The 24,512-nt window shown below is 36.2% G+C and overlaps 1 protein-coding gene across 1 annotated transcript in view; it reads right to left on the bottom strand.

Moving 5' to 3' along the window:
* Positions 1-780: 780 nt before the first annotated feature.
* CUNH14orf39 (chromosome unknown C14orf39 homolog) overlaps positions 781-24,512 on the bottom strand; it is a 35,911-nt gene continuing 12,179 nt past the window's right edge. Inside the window, exons 4-18 of the mRNA XM_041419615.1 lie at positions 22,512-22,638; positions 18,828-18,917; positions 15,227-15,414; positions 14,717-14,759; positions 14,143-14,263; positions 12,920-13,014; positions 8,302-8,441; positions 7,748-7,827; positions 5,633-5,718; positions 5,475-5,539; positions 4,295-4,362; positions 3,745-3,884; positions 3,097-3,232; positions 1,624-1,681; positions 781-983 (exon numbers count right to left, since the gene is read on the bottom strand). Coding sequence (XP_041275549.1) covers positions 781-983; positions 1,624-1,681; positions 3,097-3,232; positions 3,745-3,884; positions 4,295-4,362; positions 5,475-5,539; positions 5,633-5,718; positions 7,748-7,827; positions 8,302-8,441; positions 12,920-13,014; positions 14,143-14,263; positions 14,717-14,759; positions 15,227-15,414; positions 18,828-18,917; positions 22,512-22,638 — 1,640 coding nt within the window. The remainder of the gene's footprint in view (positions 984-1,623; positions 1,682-3,096; positions 3,233-3,744; positions 3,885-4,294; positions 4,363-5,474; positions 5,540-5,632; positions 5,719-7,747; positions 7,828-8,301; positions 8,442-12,919; positions 13,015-14,142; positions 14,264-14,716; positions 14,760-15,226; positions 15,415-18,827; positions 18,918-22,511; positions 22,639-24,512) is intronic.

Here is a 24,512-nt window from a genome sequence, read left to right as displayed (position 1 = left end):
CAAATTTTTACAAATCTCTAAGCATAAAATAAGTCCTGAGGCATTTAGGAAATTTGCAGAAAAGAAACAGTGGCATAGATAATCAAGCTTTTGGTCATTAAGGGTTTTGCAGGGCAGCAGAGGGGAAGTGACTCTACTCCCCTTGGGATTTTGTCAGAAGGGAAGGAAAAGGAAAAGGAAAAGGAAAAGGAAAAGGAAAAGGAAAAGGAAAAGGAAAAGGAAAAGGAAAAGGAGGAGAAGGGAAAAGAAGGGAAAGGGGAAAGTGAAAGGGAATGAAATATTAAGTATTACAATTGCATCATTGTTCCACTTCAGATATTAAGAAATACCTACAAAACTTTGACATAATATTAACAAAAATGTTTATTTTAAATATTTTATGCATCAGCTGTTATACACAGAATTCTCAAGAACATTGTCTTTAATTCAAATTCAGCTTTAACTGCTACAACAGTCATTCTAACTAACACAAGCAATTTAGTTTATATCAGAAGCTGAATGCTCTCACAGACATTGACTTAACACTCTACCTTAAAATGATATTTCTGTTTGAGTGCCAATTTAGCAAGAGCATATAATAACAGTTTATGAACAAACACATTTCAAAGATAAGTAAGAAAATCTCAAAACGTGTGGTTGATGAACACATATTGCAGCAAATGCAATAATGTATTCTTACAAGAAATGGAAGGAGAAGAAATGCTCTGTACTTTAACTCAAGAAATTGGAAACATTTGTCAAGGCTAAGTAGGGAAATAATTTAAAGGAAGTCAAAGGTATTCAAAAGAATGTAAATGGATTTGTATTTTGTGTGGAAGAATGAAAACCTTTCACAGAAGGAGATGGTGATGATCTCTGATCCTGTCCAAAGACAAATGAAAAACCAACATCATCTTTTTCGTCTCCAAATGCATGAGAAGTTGATTCCGAGGGGAAGGGAAAAGTAAATGCATCCTCATTTTCTGGTTTCCCAAAGAAGCTTCCTGTATGGAATACATATAATATTTGTTATTAGATTACATCTGAGTGAATACTGCATTCAGCATGTGCTTCTTTATTAACATATTGTGCCAAATATCCCACTGAGAATCCCCCTACAGTTGTATGTTTATTCCTGCACCAGAGATGATATTTCCAGGGGGTTGTTATTAGAATTGACATGGAATAAACTGTGGAGCACTTGAAGGTTTAGAACAACAAAACACTTCTGCATGATACATTTTGCAACAGAGGTATTTGTAAATAGAATCTGCAAAAGTGTTTATTTAGAGAAAAATGTGATCACTCATTGAAAGACTTGGACTTTGTCCTCTGCCTTGCAAGTCCTCTCATTTTGCTGCAAGCACAACTAACACTATCCCTATTTCTTTCTTTCTCATACCTTTTCTCTTCCATGATACATCAGATGTTTAGAGCTCAACATGCAAGGGAAGATTTAAGCTGAAGATTTTGTTAAAACACAAATGAGCACAACAAACCACTGAGCTACATTATCACAGCTGAACATCCTTTCAGACAACCAAAGGAGCTCTGTTAAAGCTGGATCACGAGCCTGTCAGTCATAGGAACACAAGCAGAAGAGAGCTGATGATATACACAAGTACATCTGAGTTTCAGACTTACCAATATCTTCATGTGGGGACAGAGGGTTCAGGTTTCCCATAGAATAATTTTCCTCTGTCTGAAATGCAAACAGATTTTTTATTTAACAAATGAGAAAGGCAAAAGTAAACTTTAATGCTGATATGTATTTGCTTTTAGTGAGAAAAACAGTGTCTCAGTGAATGTTAGCTGCCTTTACAAAATCTGGATTTAAAGGTATTTATCAGTCCCTAAAGTTGCAAGGTAAGTTCTTTGATCAAATGGGTTTTATGATATTTGCATGCAGCTGCAAACACCCTTCCTCCTTTCTTCTAGGAAAAAAACCCCAGACTGATAATAGTCCAAAAGCTGACCTGACTTAAGGCTGATTTTTTTAAACCAAAATTATTCAAAACTGTGACATTTTATAAAATCTCCAAGCAACAACGCAAATACTTCCTACTGAACAGGGCCTCATATTGCCAGAAAGTGTAGCAGGATAACCACTTGTCACTCTTAAAATGAGTTCTTAGATTTAATATAGATACTGAAGTTCTTCAAAACTCCCATCTAACTTTAAAGAGTCCCAGACCTGCTACAGCCTGGTAAATTCTTGATTTCTGCTTCTGAGCAGGCACAAAATAATGGGGGTTCTGACAGCACTGGGTGACTTAAAACCCACCTCATTCCTAAACAAGTCACAAACCACAAACCTGTGTGTTCTCTCCTACACACAGTTCATGCTATGAGGCACCAGCCACAGGTATCTTGCCAAACCCAGAATGGAATGGTGCTTTCCCTCATGCCTGCTGCAGCTCCCAGCCAGTAACCACAAGACTGAGCACATCCCTTGCATCAGGAGCTACCTGGGCTCAAATCCCTCATTTGCATAATGGGTTTTGGATCTACACTCCCCAGTGATACCTAAGCCTTGTCCTATGCACACATCTATCCTGGATCCCCAGTTATCTACCTAATAGCCCAGGAGAGGAAAAATTACCCTACAGCACTGGAGTTAGGAAACCTGCAAAGAAAATGGAAGACCTGGATTCCATTCCCTGTTCCCTTTAACTGCCTGCCTAGCTCCCCCATTTGAGTATAGCTAATCCATATTTGCTGTTCAGTAACCCTAACAGACTGTCCTTTCTTCCCTTCTCACTGCTCTTCATCAGGACAAAGCCACACAGGAGAAGCATGTGAGTTGTGAAGTCTGCTAGAGGACTTGAATTTTGCACTGTAACACTGAACCAGAAGCCTTTTGGAGAATTGAGTCACTGTATATTTGTACATGATCCATATGAGAGAGATTCATACTTGGTTAAAATCATCATAGGGGGATTGCCAGGAAAGGGATTAAACATTTTCAAAGAACATCAAGCTTAAAAGTAACCAAGACATTTAAAAAATGTTTGCTGCAAAGATAACCAGTCTGAAAAATCTCATTCAGTGTCAATGCTGTTTTGTTCACATATTTTGTTTTGTGAAAATGTAATGTGCACAATTAATCATTTTTACCTCATCAGATGAATTTTGTGCTCCAAACAGAGAAGAATCAAATAAATTAAAGCCAGGTGACTTCTGGGAGAAGTTCATATGAGAAAAGAAAGCAGGAGATTTTGATGTTCCTTCTTCACAACCTAAATTTTGAATGCTGTAAATACAGAAAGGTAGAAGCTATACTAATAGCTTTTAAAGTGATGTAGATGGCTTTTTTCCTTCTATTTTTTCCTTTTCCTCTTTTTTCACTATTTTACATCCCCATAGCTTCCATCAGTAATTGCTTTTTGCATCACAGATAACAGAATCATTTAAAGTAAAGGGAGGTGGTGTTCTTACCAACTCCCTTCCCTCTTAACAAATAAAACCAAAAAGCCTGATTAAAGATAGAAAGCAGAGTGACAAATATTACTGCAGGAAAAGACAATGTGTCCCATATATTTCTAAGCAAAGTACTGATCTTTCAAAACTGCTTCAACTGGAAATTATACTGTAGGAAGAAAACTTAATAAATATCAAGCATAACTCTGGAAAAAATCTGAGTATTTTCAGAAGAGCTTTCTAGAAAATTCTTTTTCTAGTATCTTTCAAAAAGAGCAGAAATGCTTATATAGTAAGTGTGAGTACAACTTTTTGCTCAGAATCAAATAAAAGTTGAAATCATACCAGTCAAATAGAGGTGTTTTTGAGAAGTGTAGGTTTTTCCCCTTTAAGTCAGGTGTTTTAGGTGCTCTTAAGAAAGGTTCTGCACTTTCTTCTTCTATGTCAGGATTATCTTCATTTGGCTTAAAACCTGTGTGCATATCCTATTAAAAAGAAATAAACAGTGATGTTTGTAACATAAAACATTTCCCAAAATATCGTTGGTCCTTTTAACTATAAAAACCTGTGTGCATATCCTATTAAAAAGAAATAAACAGTGATGTTTGTAACATACAACATTTCCAAAATATCATTAGTCCTTTTAACTGTAAGTATGTTCTCAGTGGAGCCAGCACTGAGCCTGTTTATTTATAGTTTTGTGCAAGAAGTCAGTTTTAAATGCAGACTTTTTTCAAAACATTTCATCAGCTCACATTAATGAAAATGTTATGCAACAATTGACACTTTACCAATTTCTGGGACTTGCCTCTTGCCAACTGAATCAAGTATGTCAAAATACTTTGACTATTCTAAATAAATTTCTTATTTATGACATAAGAAGTGCTTTTCTTACTTGAGGTACATATGAACAGTCCATGTGCTCATCTGCTTCTTCATCAACATGTTTGGCCTCCTGGCTTGCTGCACAAAAAAGACAGCACTGCCTGTATTATAACAGCATTTTAAACAGACACATAAAAATGACATTGTGGGAAAGAATCCTTGAGAAAAGTTCACTAGCTTGGCATTGCTGTTGGTAAGGAAGTGTTCTGACTGTGGTTTTCTTAATAACCCACTTTGTGGCTCTGTCCATAACAATTACCTCTTGCTCTGCCACTCGTTGCTGTCAAAGCATTACTCAGGCTGCTGCTTGTGGTTTGGTGTGTTCTTCAAACCTGCCCATTGTTCCCTGAGAGTGCTGTGTGTGTCTACTCCAGCTATTACCCTCTGAGAGTGCTAATAGTCAATAGAAACCAGGTGGGAACAACATAAAAAGCACATCCATGTGGCAGTGATGAAGTGTAGTTTAAAGAATTGGGCAAAAGTCAGGATGAGAAATGAGAAGAAACATTATCAGGCTTTCTGCTGTCAGAGTTTTTGCTCTAAGCTTCAGACTCTGTTATGTCTCATGCACTGTGGGTTAAAGTCCTATGTTTCAGTGTTGTTTTGTAAAAAAAAATCTAGGCTATAATTTTTTACATGCATCTAAATTATAAGTTCAATTAGAAAAATAAATATTTAAAGTGAAGCTCCGTTCCTTGTGATTTCAAAAGCTACAGGTGTATTTGTAGCTACCCTGGCTTTTTTCTGTAAGCATTCTGCATGTTTTCTCCAGTTAATTTTCATCTTTAATAATCTTGATTTGATTCTTCAAGGTACCTAAATTACTAGGTTTATTATATTTCATTTCTTTGCATTTTCTCGTGCCTTCTGGCTAGATTTTAAGACTGGATTTCATTTTACCCAAGTAATTTGAGACTCAGGTGTGAATTTACAAGAGATGTTGGACAGATCCATTCATTCACAATGGTCAGTGCAGACTAAATCCCACATTACTGAGCAGTTAAGTCTCTATTTAAATTAGGACTCTGCCTGTCTGCTATAGTCAAATTTTGAGCTAAACAATCAATGTGGAAAAGAAATGCAAATGGTGGCCCTCTCAATGCCAGAATGAAAATCTGGTCCTTAGAATTTCCTAGTTTGTAACTATATGATCCAACCTTATAAAAAAAAAAATTACAGTAGTACTTTACCCATTACTGCATTTTCACTCTCAAACTGTTGATTGAAAGTCAACTGCTTTGGAAGATCTGACAGTCTAAAAGACAAAGTTTAATGTTTGTCTAAATGTGAATCATTTGCATAAACCCCAGCCTCAAGAATTAAAGCTATTTTATTAAAGAAAAGTTACCTGAATTTCACTTGGTTTTTTATGCTTACTCTGGTTGGAACTTGGGCAATTTGTGGGTAATTAGTCCCTGCAGTGCCAATAACCATCTAAAAGACAGAAAAAACTCACGTGAGGCAGCAAGTGAAATTGTCACTTCAACAATATCATTATGGTTTCTCCTTAGACTGTGGAAATTCCTTTTTTTAACCAGAAATTAAGGATCAGACAATGTAAAAACTTTTCCTTTATTCTACCTACATTTTGACAGCATGATACCCTGTATTCTGTAATTTTTTAATATTTAGTCACAGCACTGCTAACTAGATGTGATTAATTAACTTTTCTGTAACTCCAGTAGTGCTGAGCCATTCACAAACTTCATGCAGGTTTGCTGCTGCTGCAGCCTGGTTGCTTGTGCTTGAGAACACAGAAGGGGCTGGGGCCAGGCCTGGCTCTGCCTCTGGAGGCCAGCTGAGCATCCACACCAGCCTCAGTCAGCACAGGTCTCATGTGGGGATTGAAAAACTGCAGAAAACATGGAAATACTCCCAACCTCACAGGTTTTCATCAGAGCAGAAGCCATCGCTCCTCTATGTAGCACATATTTGTGTCTTAAGGGCAGGGTGAGGAATCCATGTCTCAGCATCAAATAACACATTATTTTGCAGGGAGTGTCTAGTTCTTGCTTATTTTTAATTAACAAAATGTATCAAACTGAGTTCTATCCAGGGTAGGGGACAAATGAGCTGGTTCTACAGAATCTGCCTGCAATTCAACTCCTGTAGTGTACAGCACACCTTTACTGAAGCATAGCAGCCTTCTTTCTTCCAATCTTTTTATTTTTCCTCAGACTCCATCTTCTTTTCCTTGTTCCCATCACTCTTTCTTAAAGTTCTCTTAACCTTGACTTACTGCTTCCTACAATTGTCTAAGTGCAATTCTAGGTCCCAGACTCCCAGCCTCATCTCTAGATTACCCTGGCAACAGCCCTTCCCTCATCCTCATCACATCCAACTCCCTAAGCCAGTCACAAATCAGAATTGCTTGAAATTTCTTCTGGTCTCGTCCCACTCAGTCCTGTTACTGTCCTTCATCTTGTTTTGTGTTATGAAGGCTTTGTCTTCCACACAGACTTCACTCTAAACCATCCAGTGATTCACTCATCTCATTCTTCAGTTCCTTTGAAATTCTTAAGAAAATCACAACTGGTTATGCTAACTTTTTTTATCTCATTTTTTTGTTCATGAAATTTTGATTTTAAATAGATCCAGTGAGATGACCCTTAGAAAGATGGTTTAGAGATAAAACCTTTCCCAAGCTCCTGCACAGAAAACACAGTTACAAACTCTTCTACCCCTTATGGCCTTACCTCCTCTGATTTCTGCATTTAATACTTTAACAATCTATTGCTCCTATGAATGGTCTTGCACTCCATGAGACTATTGATGGTTTTCACAACTTTGCAAGTTATACCTCCAGCTTTCTTCTGGATTAGTTTATTGCATTTGAATAAAAAATATTGTATCTGAATAAAGCTGAAATTCACCATTTAAAAAAATGTCATAGAAACTATATTCTTATGGGAGAGAGAGAGAGACAAAATGGAGCTGTGGGCTCCTGCAGTGCACCAAGGAGTGTTGTTCATGGTGTTATTCCTCTGATTTCTGTTTCTGGTCAAACCTCAGAATGGAGCTGTTAACTGTGGGCTGTCCTGTACACTCAGTCCTTTATGAAACCCTTCATTATGGAGTAGAAGGTTCAGGATTCATCAGTGACAGAATGTTCTGATCCTCCTTTAGAGTTCCAAATATTTGCTACATACAGAATCTACAGAGGTGATTTTAAATGCTAAAAACTGTTATACAAAATGAGTTGGTAAGATGGTCCACCTCGATTTTGGCATTAGAATACACTTTGTAAGAACACAGATATTTTCAGAATGAAAAGACATCAAAGAAAGATTTTCTTCTGTCATTACCAAGCAATTGCAGATTACCACGATTAACAATGTACAGTGCTAACAGGTTTTATGTCAGATATCATACCATGAGATATATTTGAAGTGTTTTAAATGTAAACAATCACATAAAACAGATTATGTAACTTCATATTTTTACCAGTGGGAGAGCAACACACCTGTGATAAATTTTCTGCAAGGCTGGAGGAACTGCTGGTAACCACTGAAAGTTCCACTGATTTCTCTTTTTCTTCTTTCCCTAAATTTACAAATATTACATAATATTGTCAATAAGATTAAGTATCCAAAGTATGCCATTGTTAAACAGAACTTGGGAACAAACCTTATACATTTTTCTTTTAATAGAGAGCAAAAATAAACTTATCACAAAGTATGAAAATATCAAACAAATAACAGTTGTTTAATACTTACTGTACTAATGCAAACAGTGTTAAAAGTATTTTAGATTTGAGAATAAATTATTTTCAGATGTTTCTGACACCACACATTGGGTGTATCTGTCATGTTACTTTACTCATTGCACAGATACGGGAGAAATCAGACACACAAGATTTCCAGAGCATAAAAAAAGGTAAGCACCCAACTTCCATTGAAAGCCTGGCTTCAACTATAAGTAGCTGAGCAGTTCACTAGATTTGTTGTCATCACTTTACCCATTATTTTGCACAAAAACAACCCCAAATGCTCACTGAAGTCATTAAACACACTGCACCTGTTTCTGGTCTTTGCTTTGAGAATCTAAAACTCTGTACAGACTGGACAAATTTCCGAGGAATGCGTGGGACATGCAATGTTTTATACAGCTGATGTTTCCCCTTTGGCAAAGATGGCTGTCCATGCTCTTCAAACATCCTAAACAAATTTAAATAAAAAAGAAAACTTACTCATTGCAAAAGAAAAGAAATCATAAAATATAGCTGCTTCAAATAAGTGAAATTCTCAAGGCCATTGGATGTTGTCAAGGAAGTTCTACCACTTTCAGCACCAGTAGTTGACAAAAATGAGGTTTTCTTCTTTCACAGAGAGAGAATATCTCTGAAAAAGAAGCCACAAAGGAGTAATAAGCCAATCATAAGAACATTGTTGGCTTAAATTTTGTCAGTATCAAAGAAAAGTATTACTGTTGTGGAGTTTTACATTTTAATCAAAGTGCCTCATTGTTGTAGTTCTGAAATCACATTTTCACATTTAAACCACTTTTTCTCTCTCTGAGATTGTCTGGAATACTCACACTACGCATACACAAAAGAGAAAACTGCAGCAAGTGTTTTCACTTGTGGGGTAATTATCTATGTAGGGTAAATAGCCCTCTACAGTGCAGAAAGACAAAGGTTAGCAGAACAATGAAGAGTAAAGTGGCTGTTTGGCACAGGAACATTTACTATTTTTTAGAATAATGAGTTCTATTTTATTTTCTCTCTGGCATTTCTGCTTAGTGCCTCTGTGCTTCTAGCTACAACATCTGGTTTGTAGTTGACTGAACAATGCTGTTCAGAACAAATGAAGAACAGAGTCAGTCTTCTTATTCTTCTTGAAATTCTCCATACACAAAAATAAGATAAAATGTAGGATACACTTTATAAGATAGTGTGGAGTAAAATTAGCAACACTAACTAAAAAATACCAGTGAGAAGCCTGGCTAAATATAAGGACCTAACACATTAAACTCATATACATACATGTGAGCTATGTGTTCTCATAAAACCCTGAAAGCCCCTCAGTCCAAGTGTCTCTGATGAAAAGGACTATTTTCTCTTGCAGTTACATTTATACCTGGTGCTGTGCTGGACTGAGACTGAACAAACTGTACAAAAGATCTACCACCTAAAAAACTAAAATCCAAAGTAAATCCTTTAGTTACATCAGTTTTAGATAAACCTGTGTCAAGAATGAATACTAAAGAAAACAAGATGTGTGTGCCTGGTGTATCTGTAAATTCAAATACAGGGAGTCAAAAGCAAGGAGAAATCAAAACAGAGCTAAGCACAGAACTCTGGCTGAAACTGTTTCACTTTGATCCAAATGGCTCATTTTACCAAAATCATCATTCAAATATCAGTTTAAAAAGGCTGCTGTGGCTGAGGTTATCAGACTGCCATAAATGGAGGGTGGGTTGTGGTTGGGGGTCTTTTTTGTTTGATTGGTTGGGTTTTTTCCCAGAACTTAGGGTGTCAAATTCTGGTTTTAAAAGTTCCTGGAGTCAGTTTCCTTGTGCTTCTGCAAAGCCTAGCACACAGCACTATAGTTCTAAAGACTTACTCTCCACTAAATAAAAAATCCTCTTACAATACATGTCTATACAGAATAACATTTCAAAGGCAGAGTTACAAACCAAACTCAGAAGTTCTTAAGATATTCATTCTTTAAGTAGCAAAACCTTCCAAAAGAGCCTGCAGTTAAACTCCATGCATATGCAGTACACCTGCTCTCTTCCCTCCACAAAAGCACTAACGAAATATAAACAATGCACATCTTCTCTGACATTAATTAATACCACTGGAAGAAAACTAAAACTGCATCATGAAGCTCAAAACAATCCAAATTGCAGCAACAAGAATAATCATTTTTCTTCTTTTTCTACTTTACTGTTAGTAGACACTTGAGTAGATAAAAATTCTTTATCTTGATCCATACTGCAGGGGTTTTTAAAAGTGCGAAGAGAAAAACTGAAATTCTTAAGCCAAAATAAATTGCCATTTCCTTAGTAGTATTTTCTTTTTTGTAGCATAAAGAAATCCAAGGATTAATATTAATTTCTACAACAGGAATCAAGTGTATCTCATTACACAGATGAAGAATAACATCTTCTGTAGTGTTTACAGTTACTAAAACTATGTTCAGTATTCTCATCAGGAGCATTCTTTTGAGTTGGCTCTTCATATGTTTACATTAGAAACCCAGAAACAACTTCATAATTACTTTTTTAAGATTTATATTAGCAGATTTTTTTCCTTGCTCAGTAGAAGTCAATCACTTCTGACCCAAAGATGCTGCAAGAACTGCAACAATCCACCATGGAATCTCCTTTGTGTGCAGATGTAGCAAAAAGCTCTCACTTGGAAGGTAAGAGGTGGAATTAATACATGACCAAATTGGAAAGAAAAAGCAATAAAGAATTATGGAGTCGTAGAATTAAATCTCTCCCAACCACTTTACAAAAGCAGAGAGAGTGAACACAATATATGCCAGAGCACAGTTCAACTACCAGCCTTTCTATGTAATAAATGGAATATCTAATTGAGAAATCAAGACCAGAGCTTCAAAAAGAGCTGAGTCCTGTTTGGTGATTGATGAGAACTCTTGCTTTGGAAATTAAACTGTGGTGCTTGTCACTGTAACTGCTGAGCTGTAAATCAGTGACAAGAGCTGGTAAGAGGAGAGGAATCCGTGTTTTTCACTCCTAACCAGCAGCTGGCCAGACCCAAGTGATTCAAAAAAGAGTGTTCCAGGTTTTTGAAGGAACAGTTCCCACTGCCATCCTGCTGCCCAGGGCAGAACATGTTTATCAGCACCTATTAATGGGCTTGCAAGTTGGCTTCTTGTCTTGAAGCCTTCCAAGCTTTTCCTGGGTATTAATGTGTACAGTGTTCTGCCCAGTGCTTTCATTGCTCTCTTCAGTTCTTTCCCTTGCTCCTGCTGCTTTCATGCTGGTCTGGACCACTTCATGGAGATTCACAATTCCTTTTTTTTTTTTTTTTGTGGCAGAAGATGAAGACATCTCCTTTCTTCAGAAAGACCTTTTTGTTCAGTAGTAACTTTGTAGTGGCTGCAGGACAGCTCGAAAGAAACTCCTGCCTTTGGCACCCACATTCTGCTGTTGTATTTCTTTGAGTTGGCAAAGGTTTTATTTCCTATGGCTCATTTTCTCAATACCCAGCTTCTGTTTGACAGTTGTTTGGTTTTTTTTTTCTTTTTTCCCAGAGTACTTTTTTGGGGGTTTTTTGTTTATTTGGTTTTTTTACAGCTTCATATTACACCCATTTTTAACACCAATAGCTACTTAAGCAGTCACTTCCACGCTTTCTAGTGAAGACTTTTCTTAATACACTGATGTCAGATAAAGATATTAAGAAATCAATTTTATGCCATTTTCTACAATCCTTTATGTTGTGGAACAAACACAACTTCAGGTGAAGGTACAAGCAGACTCCATGACAGGAAAAGAAATGTACAAATGGCAGGTGTGGCAGTGCACCCTATGGATTCCTTACCACAAGGAGCCTCACTGAGGGGTTCTTACCCCTCCACACCCAGAGCATGGATCTCTGCTTCTTATGGCAGGTCTTTAACTGGTGTTTTGTGTCTGCAGACTGAACACATATGGGTTTCTTTGAAAATTCAAAGAGAGTGCTTTCCATCTTTTTTTTTTACCTTGTCTTAAAGCTAGGGGGATTTCTTGCTTCCCCGTGTTTCTGTTCTTGCCAATTACAAAAATCTTACATGAGAAGGCAAAATGGGTGCAAAGGCTACACCACAAAGAAATGATCATTTAAATGACTTATAGGTCTGTAAGAAGGTGTTAAAGACTTAAAAGGTCCCTGTGAAAAAAATCTTAGGAATTACTAAAATGACACTTTTTTATAGATAAGTTCCACTGAATGCCTATTTAAAGCCCTAAAAGGATTATTTTTCAAGCACACCATAATATAAAGTCACTTAGACAAAGTCTTTCAGACATATTTGTGCTTTAAAATGGATTTTGGTCTAAAAGTGCCAGCTCAACAGGAGATGTTTCAACATTCCCAAGGACTCCAGATAAGTGCAAGATAGTCCTCATGGTGATTTTCAGTCATTGTAATTGAGCTCAAATTAAAGTGAGTCCCAGCTGTAAATGATCACTGACTAATTTACTAAGCCATTAATCCTGTCCATGAAACTTTCACTCATGCTTGTTTTTAAGAACTAAATTAAGAGTTAAATTTCTTAAGCAGTTCAGAGGTGAAGACAACTGACATGTGGAACCCTGACTCCTTTTCCAAATATATATATTTAGTAGAGTTAATGTTATTTTATCTCTGACTGCACAGTCACTGTAGTTGCATTCAAAACTACTCACACAGATCTCTCAGCAGTAGCTGAGGAGAAAATGCTTCTACAGGACATTTTTATAGCACGTGTCCAGATACATTGAGCTTCCAAGAATCAAAAGTTGTCACTATCTTAACCCCCAGAAATATAAAACTTTTTAAATTACATGATTAAATCACATGACCAGGATTAGAGAAGCTTGTCAGTCCTTAATGAACAACAATATGTGTTTTGTAGCAGTCTTTGGGCAAATTCTGACACAGTATTCTGGATAAAATGGGAAAAATAATTTTGAAGTGTACCTTTCCTTAAATTCTTCTGGCTTCGCAAGATGTTTCTGATTTTTTCCTTCAATCTTTTTGGAATTATTTTGATCTTCTTTAGTCTCCCTGAAGCTCTTAAAAGATAAAGAGCAAATGGCATAAAAATTGACAAAACTTGAACTGTTTTAGCTACATGCTGCAAAAGTATTCTAAACCTAATGAATCAGTGCTCAGTAGTAGTTTCTGTAGCCAAGAGGTTCTGAAGAAATGAGGAGAACAAGGTCAAAAAGATGCAATATTTTTTTGTTGGGTCAACTGTAACAACTGGAATAAACAGAGAAGTTTTGGAGCATGGGTCTAAACGTCAGAACCTGGAGCTCTTCACGTGGTCTCCGTCATAGCTATAAAAAAATTCACCACATCCCTTCTTCCTCTCTGTTTGCACCTCACAAACCACATTGGGAACTTCAGTCTGGAACCAGGAGCGTCAAACAGGATGACAGAATATAAACAGAAAAACCACCTGTGCAAAACGTGCTGCTATCAGCACAAGGCAGCAAATGGAGTCCTTGATCATCTGCTCCAGACAGATGGGGAAAAGCACCCAGATGCAATGCTAAAAAGTAACTAAACCTTTACAAGATTGGGCTACTCAGGCTTAGAAGAGACCTTTTACAGAGGAGTACATCCAAAATCTGTACTGATAAAATCCCTTTGATTATTTTGAAGATTCTCCCTTTTGGAATCAACACTTCTCCTAGTCAATCAGCCAGTTTTACTGCTGGGTGTTACATACCCACACATGTATTATGGGGAAAAAATAAAATCAGGAGAGAAGGAATTTCCATAATTCTTATTGTAAAGCATACTTAGTTAAATACAAAACCTTAAAAACCCAGTAGGACCTGTGAAAGCTGCACACTCAATACCTGGGGCTCACTGAGGACTGGCCCTGATCTATTTTCAAGTGTATCCTGCTGAGCTGACCCCAAAGTCGTCGTGACACGGTGCCTTAGCAGAAAGTGTGGCACAAACTGAGGTCAGCAGAAAGGAAGTTGCTAGAACCTTCACATTCATGGCCACCTCTTCTCTAAGAAAACATATGGGATGCTATAGAAATGTAATTATAAGGCTGGGATCATCCTGTTGGTCTGTGAGCTTGAAAATACACTACTTTTTGATGTTTCAGAAAATGTAACAGTGCTATGTACGACCACATGTATAACACATATTTATGTAAAATAAAATTAAGATACAGTTACCTTTTTTAAGCAGTCAATTTTCATTTGTAATTCTTCTGCTTCTTTTTCCAGTTTCATGGTTTTCTGTGCAGCAGCTTCAGCAAGCTGCAAGGTTTCCTGTGTTTTTTTCCTCATAGAGGCACTTCCAAGTCATGGAATATATTTTACAACAATATATCTTTTCAAGCAAGGGATGCCATCAGACCCTGGACCTCTCCATGCCATAACACAAATGCTAGAGGTGAAGGAAGCTGTGATAATCTGCATTTCCTTGGCAAATCTTTGACTCTAACACCTATTAAGCTTCTCCTAAATGAAGCATTTTGATGGCTATGTTATTAAATGAAATTTTGTATTCTTTACCCAAAATGCTCTCATAAATTCAAACTGAATAGCTGAATTTGACCTCCAGTTTTCTCATAGAGAAATGCCAATGCTGCCACTCTAAACATAAATATATAAATATATACATATATATTTCTATATTTATATAGAAATATAGATATAATTACTATATTTTCTAATAGAAAATTGTGAAATGTAAATATAAAACTTCTTTCCTGACAACTGAACAAACACTAGAAATCAAGGATACATGTGTACAGCCCAATCATTTATGGATGTAAAGGGAACAGCCTCTGCAAAAATAAAATTTACCTTCAGATCATTAATTAACAAATCAATTTTCTTAAAGAAATACAAGATAAATTAATAGATGAGGAGCATTTATCTTGGCCTAATATAGATAACAAAAATTGCAGTATAACAGTAATGGCATTAAAAACAGCACTAAAAAGTGCTGAAAATTAACTTTATAATTTTGAGAGGCTCCATCTAAAGAAATCTTAGAACATTTCTGCCCCAAGAAGTTCAATGACAAATCTCTCCCCATTACACTTATGGGTTGGAGGAAGGAATATCAGTATGTATAACCTAAATTCTTATTTGCTACGGATTTCTTTTTTCTAAAAATGGTGTGACAAAGACAATATATTTTGTTAGCTTAAAGGAAACTTTGGAAAATTGGAGGTTTTCCATATGGCACCTTCAATGTGCAGTGCACTGCCTAAAGGCTTTATTGCAAAAGCATTGACAATAGCAGTACCCAGAATATCCAAGCAAGCATCTTCCTTCCATTTGTATTTTTCAAGGCGTTTCAAAACTCTCTTTTGAATTTCTTCAACCTCTTCCTTTTTTCGGTAATACTTCTGGGCAAGAGCAGTTTCTGTGTATTTTTTGCGGTGTTCCTCCAAAGTCATTCTACACTGGGTTATGGAATCCTCATATATTTTCCTACAAAAATACATGTAATTTAATTTTTTTCACAGGAAACAATTGTTTATAAGGGAAAAACCCTATAAATTCTGGCATCAGCTCAGTTAATTTGCTGTTGTCATAGGAAGAAAAATCAGATTACATTTAATATGGCAATATTTGGCTTTATTTTTTATTTTCCAGCTATATTTAAGGAAGACTATGCTGTATGTAACAAAGAACAGTCATGATGTAAAAACCAGCCAAGCCTCCCTGTTCTGAAGGGAATGTAGACCACACCATATTCAAAGGCAGCCTGGCAGATGACAAATGTGGTTTTGCCTGTGTAATTATCATGAAACTCACTGCAGCCAAAGTCTCTGCTGGTGCATGTTGGCACAATTCCATCAGTTTTGGTGGAGCTGGATCAAAGTTACAGTGGGAGAGAATTTGGCCAAACCTCCCATATTTAGAGCAGTCTGATGCACCACTGGACTAAGAGCTGCCTCCAAGGAGATGCTGAGTAATCTCTGACTCAGGGAAGCCCTAAACACACACATCAGTCACACTGAAACAACAGGACTATTCATACTTAAGGTTAAGCAAACACTTAAATGTTTAAGTGGCAAAGAACAGAATGCTCAGCTTCTTGTGGGGCTGCCCTGTAAATTAATGTTACACTAAATGTAACTCCACTGACATCATGTGAGCACATAGCTATGAATTACTGAAGTAGGAATCAATTAATGCAGGAAAAGCTTATGTGGACAATGGAGAGGCAAATTTAAAAATATTAAGTTATTAGTACACCTAAGGATTAGCAAGAAATTTCCTTATGGGAAAAACCATGGTGCATGAAAGCAATTAAAGCCAGAAACCCACCTCTTAACCTGCCCCTACATTAAGGAACAGCTCTCACCACTTGCAAAGCACAGGGGACTTCCCTTTAAGGAACACATTTTATCTCCAAATGCTATTTATCATTTAATTGCAGCATGACTGAAAGGCTGCATTTGAGAGTCCTGGCTGCCCACTGGCTGTGCCAGGCAATGGGAGAGAGAAAAACTTATGATTAAATTCAATACTAGAATCTTCTGCTCTTACAAAACGAACAAATTCAGAAGGCAAAACACAGATTCTAATTTTCAGATCAAACCACACTCCAGGCAAGAGTTCCTGTTAAACTGACTGTTAAAATTTAGGGGAGAGAAGCTGTAGGTCAACACTGTGAAGCAAACCTAGAAATTTATATTTCTCAGACTTCACATAGAAAATGACACTAATCTATGTGCTTTTCCACACAGGTGGTCTCAGGAATCTAAGGTTTTTTATTTACTCAATATTTCTGTATACTGTACAAAATTTTTCAGGTATGAAAGATGAAAAATATTCATTTCTATTTAATTAAATAGATGTTACAACAATCACTGATCAAAAAATAAATTTACTAATAAACTTAGAATGCATTACAAATAGATATAAATAATATAAATAAGTAAAATAATTTGTTGTAACATGTGTATTTCAAGCTTGTGAATATAATCCTAAAACTTTATTTTTTTTTTTCCCAAAATCTATTTTTCACATATAATATTTGTGGCCATATATAGTATAGTAGTCTTGAGAAATCATCACTATTTTTAATATTTTCTCCAGGTAATTTACATCTTGCAGTTCATGCAGATAACACAGACTATTTAGAATTCACCTCTGTTCACATTAATCAGAAAAAGTTTTAATCTAATTACAAGAGGAAAAGGGCAGCACTCACAACCCCCTGAACATTATGTGGATAGCAATTTATTACTTTTTCCTTCTTTATATCACTTATTTTCAGAATTAACTTCCAGTTCATAAATGCATTCTTATATGTTTTTGAAACCAATAACAACAAAAAAATGGGGAACATTTTATAAACCTCCATTATAAGTGCCTAATTAAACATGAACTGATCTGCCCATCTTTAAAACACATCTTTCCACCAAAAGCAGCATGTCCTCAGTGCCCCCAAATGCCAGACTAAAAACAACATTCAACTCATGAAGTTCTAAAGACACTTATTTTTCTTCCTAGTTTAAATATTTAGAATTTACTGAATGCACATCCTGCTGACTTGAACATATCATCAAATGCTTTGGTGCAGAGAGACTATATTTGGGGCACAGTTTTGAAAAATGCATGAATTAAATTTATTTTGTGATTTGTACTCACGATGTCTTACAATTAAGGTCAGGAAAACAGATCAAACACTTTCATGTTGGAACTGAAACTAGTTATCTAAAGAAGCAATTTAAAAGTAATGCTTCTTTGGCTTGTCAGCTCAAATTAGTGAAAGCCAAAAAGGCTTAATCATATACTCATAGAAAGCCAATTTAGCCTTATTTTTCACCAAATTTAGAGCTCTGAACAGGAAGAAGAAAGATAAGCTACTAAGTGAGTTAATTAAAGGCTCTCAGGCATGCTGTTTCTGCTGTCTTGGACAACTGGCAAAAAGAATGATTACAAAAAACTCAAAGCCAGCGTTTTAAATTACCTAAATTTCCAACTCTTAACTGGTATTTAGGTATCTGGAGGGCTCTGCCATGACTTGTGCACCACAGGGCCAGCAGCCTCCACCCCTCACAGGCAGAGCAGTGCAGGTGAGCAGCCTCCCTAAACTGGAGATCAGTTTTACTTTGTTCAGTAGAACTTTAGAGGATTACCTTGGCACAGCATATTTGGAACATTTCTGTGAGAATCTTCAAGGTCTGCTTTTTATTTCATTGACTGAAGGCAGCTACATCACACAATTAATAATTTCTTTTAAATGCTGAGTCTAATTAATGAAGATGAAACACCTGAGATGCCACTCACTGAACAGAATTCAATTTGCAATTAATGCTGACTAGAAGCTTGCCCACAACTAGTCTTAAAATGGTTTTAGACCAGGTTTTTCTGAGCCACTTACTCATTTTTCAGGACCTTAGACTGAATTGGCATGCTTTGTGGTTATTTTGAAGAATATACAGCAGCATACAAAAACTTGATTTGTATACTCTGAGAATGCTATGGAATTCTTATTCAAAAATAAGGAAAAGCATAAAATTATCTGAATGCTTCTTTTACCTGAAAGCATTAATTATTTTTATGTATTGGGCTTTTCTTGAAAGAGTGGGCAATCATACAATTTTCTGAAAAATTATAACAGGCATTTGGGAAGCAACTGAGTTTCAAGAATTCATTTTTTGCCATATTTCTTTGACAACTACAAAATAACATATGATCTCATAGTAATGTTATTGCAAAACAAAAATTTATTTCAAAACAAAAAATTGTTTCAATTATTTAGTCACTTATAAGTGACCATAGACTGAAAAGTTTGCAACAATTTTTTCCTGCAGACAGCACTAGTTTTGCTGATCAGTTTAGTCAGTACTACTGCTGGAAACCTCATCTCATGTGATCATAGATACCTCTCACTTTCTGTAGCTTCCTCTAAAGCTTTCATTTCATTTTGCAAATATTCTCCATGCTTTTTAAGAATTGCATAGGTGGGCTTCCAGCTGTGGACAAAACAAACAAAAAATAAAAGCATATTAGTGGTCTTTCTTAGTAAAAAGCCATTTAGAAAAGAAAACACCTAGATACTTTAGCTAGCTTGCAAATTATTTATTAATTTTTTTGAAAGTTAAATATAAATGGGTTTAGTAAGAAATCATTTGCAGGCATACATTTATTTTGTTAATATTTTAAACCTGCAAATTCAAGAAAAAAAGAAAATACATATGTATTTAGGATTAAGAAACATTACAGAGCATTTTTAAATAAATTATTGGAATGAACGTCACAAATTTTTTGAGCTAATGCTAAGTTATGAGGCATCTAAATCCACATTTTAGGTCCTCAACACACCACCATGAATAAATCCTTTAGATATGTTGAATCTTCTTGTTGGAGACACCCACAACTTCATTCTCACCAGTATCACCAGCACTCATCTCCCACCTAAATGCAAGCAGCACTCACAAACTCAGAATTTCCTCCATTTGCTAAGCAAGTCCTGCTCAGAAGGCATCAAAGTGACTTTCCTGCAGCAGGATGCTGTAAATGGTACTGAGAGCAGAGCAGCTTCACAGAATTATGACTATTGAAAGAGCAGGACTTTCTCAACATCCAGGCATTAGAGATACCTCTGCCCTGGATGTGGGAATACCAGAAAAAAGGCAGATAGACTTTGTGATTCAAGTGAAATTCAGATGGGATCTTTAGGAGAGGCATAGTAAAAAGTTTTTGAAAAGGAAGAATCCTGTCAGGAAAAAAAGAAGGTATAAGTAGCATGAACCATCCAGCACTCCTGGCACAGGTGTTGGACACCACTGGTGATTAAAAGTGGAACTACAAAATGTTACTTCACTGTATTTCCTGCAAATTCAGCAGAAAGCTGAATTTCAAAAGGGTCAGATTTTTTCAAAAGCAGAAACCAACATATTTATATTAAAACGTCCTTGCACACCAGACACTGTTGTGTTCTTTTACTGAAAAATCTCCATTACTTTCCTTGGAGGAAAAAAAAAAACCTGAGATGTAAAATTCATAGAGATTGTATTAATCAGAGCTCAAGCCATGCTGTGAGTTACATTTTTTGTTCACATCTATTCTGTGGACATGGAAAAAACATGTGGTACAAGAACAGTGGTTTGTTAACACAACCAGGCATGCAGGATTCAAGCAGCTCATTTACTTGTTTGCAAAATGCATCACTGTCTCAGGGATGTCCTTGGTAGTCATCACATTTATTTGTCCTTCTTTCATCAGCCAGGGAATAGAAAAGATCTTTAACCACACTACTCTGAAAGCAATAAAATTATCCTGCAGTTTGTCTGGGGACAACACAACAATTTCTTTTCCTAACTAAAAACATTCTGAATTCATGTGGCTTTTTTAAAATTATCTTCTATTTCTATTAAATCCCACCATCCTTTCATCCAAATTTAAAAATTGTAAGAGAAACAATAAAATTGGAATAGGTTCCATCAGCAGCATTTCACTACTTCTTACTGCTCTGAGATCAACATTTCTAGTTTGAATCCTTCAAGAAAATGAATATTAGCAAAATGTCATCACTTGTCTAAAAATATGTTTCATTTGGGTCATTTTCTGCCTTCAGGTCCTTTTTACATAGACCAATATGGATTTCTTGAGAAAACACAGTACTATCCTAATACATCTATCCCATAAATCATATTTTTTTCTAGACTTGATGAATATAAGAACCTTGTATTTTGTTCAAAGTCTTCAAATCTGCTTCAATATACTCATAATGTCTTGCACCCCAGACAAAATGTCGTTTCTCTGAGAGCTCCACTGAGCTCTATCACTGGCAATTAGTCAGCTGTGAGGGTGATTGTGACTCCAAAACAGTATCTGAATTTACAAAACCAACATTAGAATCATGTCCAGTATAGATGGAGTGTCAACTAGAATAAATTTTAGAAGTTTGGGGTGATTCTACTGTGTAAGTGCTCTAATTGTCTGATCTTATAGCCAGGGCTTGTTTATTGCAGTTTTCAGTCTGTCGTTAAATGACATTTCCAATAATTTAAGACACAAAGTCTCTACTCTTCTGCAAGCATTGTCCTTCTATGAATACATGTATTCATTAATGAGTCACTTCTCATTTTCAGTCTCTTTACACTAATGCCATTAATTATTCTTTGTGGGACTTGAGCCAAAACCCATTGAATTCAATGATTAAAATTGAGATCAGATCCTTAGTTCTACCCTTAATTTTTTACTCCTTCATTTGCATCACTTAACAGTTTGTCATTTGCAAACAGATTTGCAGCCTCAAAAAGATATCAAAGGAAGCAGTGTGGATAGTTTCATAAACTTGTGTAAGTGTTCATTTTATTCTACATTGGAGGCAAAAACTTAATGTAATGGAAAAATAGAATTTTTTTACCAAGGTCAGATCTTTTCCCCACTCATTTAATGGTAAAGCTACAAATCAGTATTGAATGGCAATTCATTCAAATAAGCCAGCCACTACACCCACTTTATTCACTAATGATTCCATTCTTTCTGTTTCTTTCTGAGAATTCAAAATAAACCTAGAAAGGACCCCAATGCCATCTTTACTTCTCTCTATTCTCAGAAACACCCACACTCTCCATTCACATTGCAAAAAAATTTCAAATGCATGTCAGATATTTTTATTGAAGTACTTGCCTTGAGATAGAGAATTTTAAGAAAACAAAACAGAATTTGCCAACAAATCCCCACTCCAGCTCCTGAGGAACTAGTCAGATTGTGGAGAAATGGAAAACTCTGGTGGATTTTATCACCTGGGACAAACTCTATTGTTAAATACAGATTTGCCTTTTCAGATAACCCAGCAAACACCTGAGGTTTTAATTTTTAAAAATTACGTGTCAGGAAGATAAAACTCCTTGTAGCTAAATTGTGTCTTGAAAAGCTGTTAATTACTAAGATCCAAAAGTGATCAGCATTCAAAACTTGAAATACTTATCTGATACAAACATTTATGTAAGGAAAACTGTGAAGGGCAGCCCATTGCATTCATCAAAATATTGTGCCCAGAAGACAAATTTTGCAGTCTGGAGCAAAACTGACACTGGAATCTGCCAGCAGAAACACATGTGTGTATGGAGAGGCAGTTATGGCACACCTTGTGTAAAAGTAAGCATAGAACAAAAAGTAACTTAAAATGTTGTGAAGAAAGAATAGAAAGATTTTCAATTTTAGGAAGTCTTTTTTTTTAACAGCATTCTTAATACTGGTCAAAATTGACAAAACTCAGATGCATCCAAGTGTAGAAAAATTTGATTCTATTACCTTACCACATTAATATTTTAGCATGCTGCAAAGATAGTACTTGTGACCTTCTGAACACTGGAGATTTTAGTTGAAAAACAACACAAAATTAAATGTAGTCTGCTTTTCTATAATTCTTTCTCAGCAGATGGGTATCACTATAATTTTTATACCTAAAGATCTGCAGTTTAAAAAAACAGAATACTAAAGTGTTCTTTAACATCACTGCTGTCAGAACACACCCACACTTATTTTTCCCTTCCTTCCTCACTGCCTTCCTTAGTGGCAGCCACAGCTCAGAGCTCAGGCTCTTCCATACTCACGCATCATAGTGCTTCTTGCTGCTCTCATTCTGCTTCTGCAAATCAGCAAGTGCCTCATTGCCTTTTTTTATATTTTCCTCCAACCAAGCAATCTGATTCTTCTTTTCTGTGATTTCTGCAGTGCACACTGAAATTTAAAAATAAATGTAAAGGTATATGAATGCATTTTCAACAAATCCGTGAAAAAATGAGTCTACATTTATAGTGATTAAAAATTCTTTCCAAAAAACTTAATCTTCCTAACGCCAGGTGAGTGGACAGCCTGCAGCTAAGCAAGGTAACAACAAAGTGAGTCAAAATACAGGGATTTTCAGCTGTGTGGTGAGTACCTTAATTATCATCTAATATTGTGAGACTGCCATGATTTGTGCTGTTTCTGAATCCCAGACTGTACAGAACTGTTATAGAAGTAATGGCTGTTGGTATGCCCCAGTTCAGTGTTCCCACTGAAACACTCCAAAGCATGCACTGCTCGCTCTGTAAAGCCAGGACCCTCTTTCAAACATTTGTATTCTTCTACAGAAGCCCAGAATGTCAAATATTCTGAGTGGGGAAGCTGACTACAATAAAGGAAAAATAAAAACGTCACAAAAGGTATATAAGCAATTAGTGGAAAAGAGAAAGAGAAAAATTAAAATAAAAAGGAATTTTACTCAATGTAGGAATATGTAATGTATTATAAACAAATAGAGGACACAGGTTGATTAATTAAAAAGTGCATTATAATGACAGGTTCTCAAGGACTATGGTATTTTTGGAGATTCTAAAGGCAAACTCTTAATTCTGCCTCTTCTGACAGCAGACAGACTTTCTGAATGAGTGGCTAGAGAGAATCCACGTTGTTGAACATGATCAGTGTTCTCTTCACAAGTAAAAGCTGTGAGAGCTATCATGCATGCTCACCTTGCAATGCAATAGGCACAACTTGGTGAATGCTTTTTCTCTGCATTTTTTAATTCTTTTTTTTCTATGCAAGATTTCAGATTTATCAGTGCTAAATCATCCCTTGCTGTCACTGCTGCCCTGAAGCACTAAATGCTGGAGCAGGTGGCCCTACAGAGAAGTCAATTACATCCTGCCCTTTTCTCATCTACCCCATTGGGAACGCATCTTACTGATGCAACATGGGTCTTGACTTGTTGGAATTACTGCTCTGGAGCTTCAGTTCATCCTGGACTTTGGCTCTGGTTTTGCACTACTTGCTATATATTAATTTTCAACAGCATCTGCATTTATAGTAGAAAATAAACCACTTCTCACAGAGAACTGTCAGTCAGTGAAAAGTAAAAATTTAATATCTTGGGTTATCCTTGGGTTATCTTCAGTCCCTTAATATTTTCAATATCTAAAGTCAATAATTTGCCTTTACTTAGCACGAAGCATAAATATTGGACAACTGACATGACTTCATTTCTGTAAATAAACAGCCAAGTACGGCAGAACCCTGTAGGTGACTTTTTGAGATTTACCAAGATGTAACATAACATAATCAACAAAATATACACTTCATATCTCATTTAGTACTCTTTACAGATAAGCACTTCTGTGAGCTGTTCAACTCACCCTGTGCTTTCACAAGGACCTGGTGGGTGAGATCCATCTCACCCCAAAGTGCAGGGACCTTCTTCAGAACAGCACACCATGGCTGCAGCTACACCCAGCTGAGACAAGCTGACACTTTTAAAGTTTACTTGATCTAACCCACTTTAAACTGTTTCTTCAGGATAAGGTAAATCACATCCTAAAAGTGCCAGTTTCCCTCCCCTGGTAAGAAAGGGACTGTAGCCAAATAGCCTGATGAATCTCACACCAAAAGTCCAAGGCTGAATGCTACAGCTGTTCATCTGCCAAGTAATACTCACGCAGAGACAAAATTACATCAGTGTTACTATTTTTTGCTAAGTTTTTGGAAGGCTTAACCTAAACTGCTAAAAGCCTGAGTGTTGGCTGTGTGTTTACACATATTTAGGTATCTCTGAACACAAAAGCAGCTATGCCATG

Source organism: Onychostruthus taczanowskii, unplaced genomic scaffold (genome assembly GCF_017590055.1).
Source record: "Onychostruthus taczanowskii isolate IOZ18803 unplaced genomic scaffold, ASM1759005v1 scaffold1, whole genome shotgun sequence".
Lineage (NCBI taxonomy): Eukaryota > Metazoa > Chordata > Aves > Passeriformes > Passeridae > Onychostruthus > Onychostruthus taczanowskii.
Note: the sequence above shows the minus strand (reverse complement) of the source record. Positions and strands in the feature narration are given on the sequence as shown.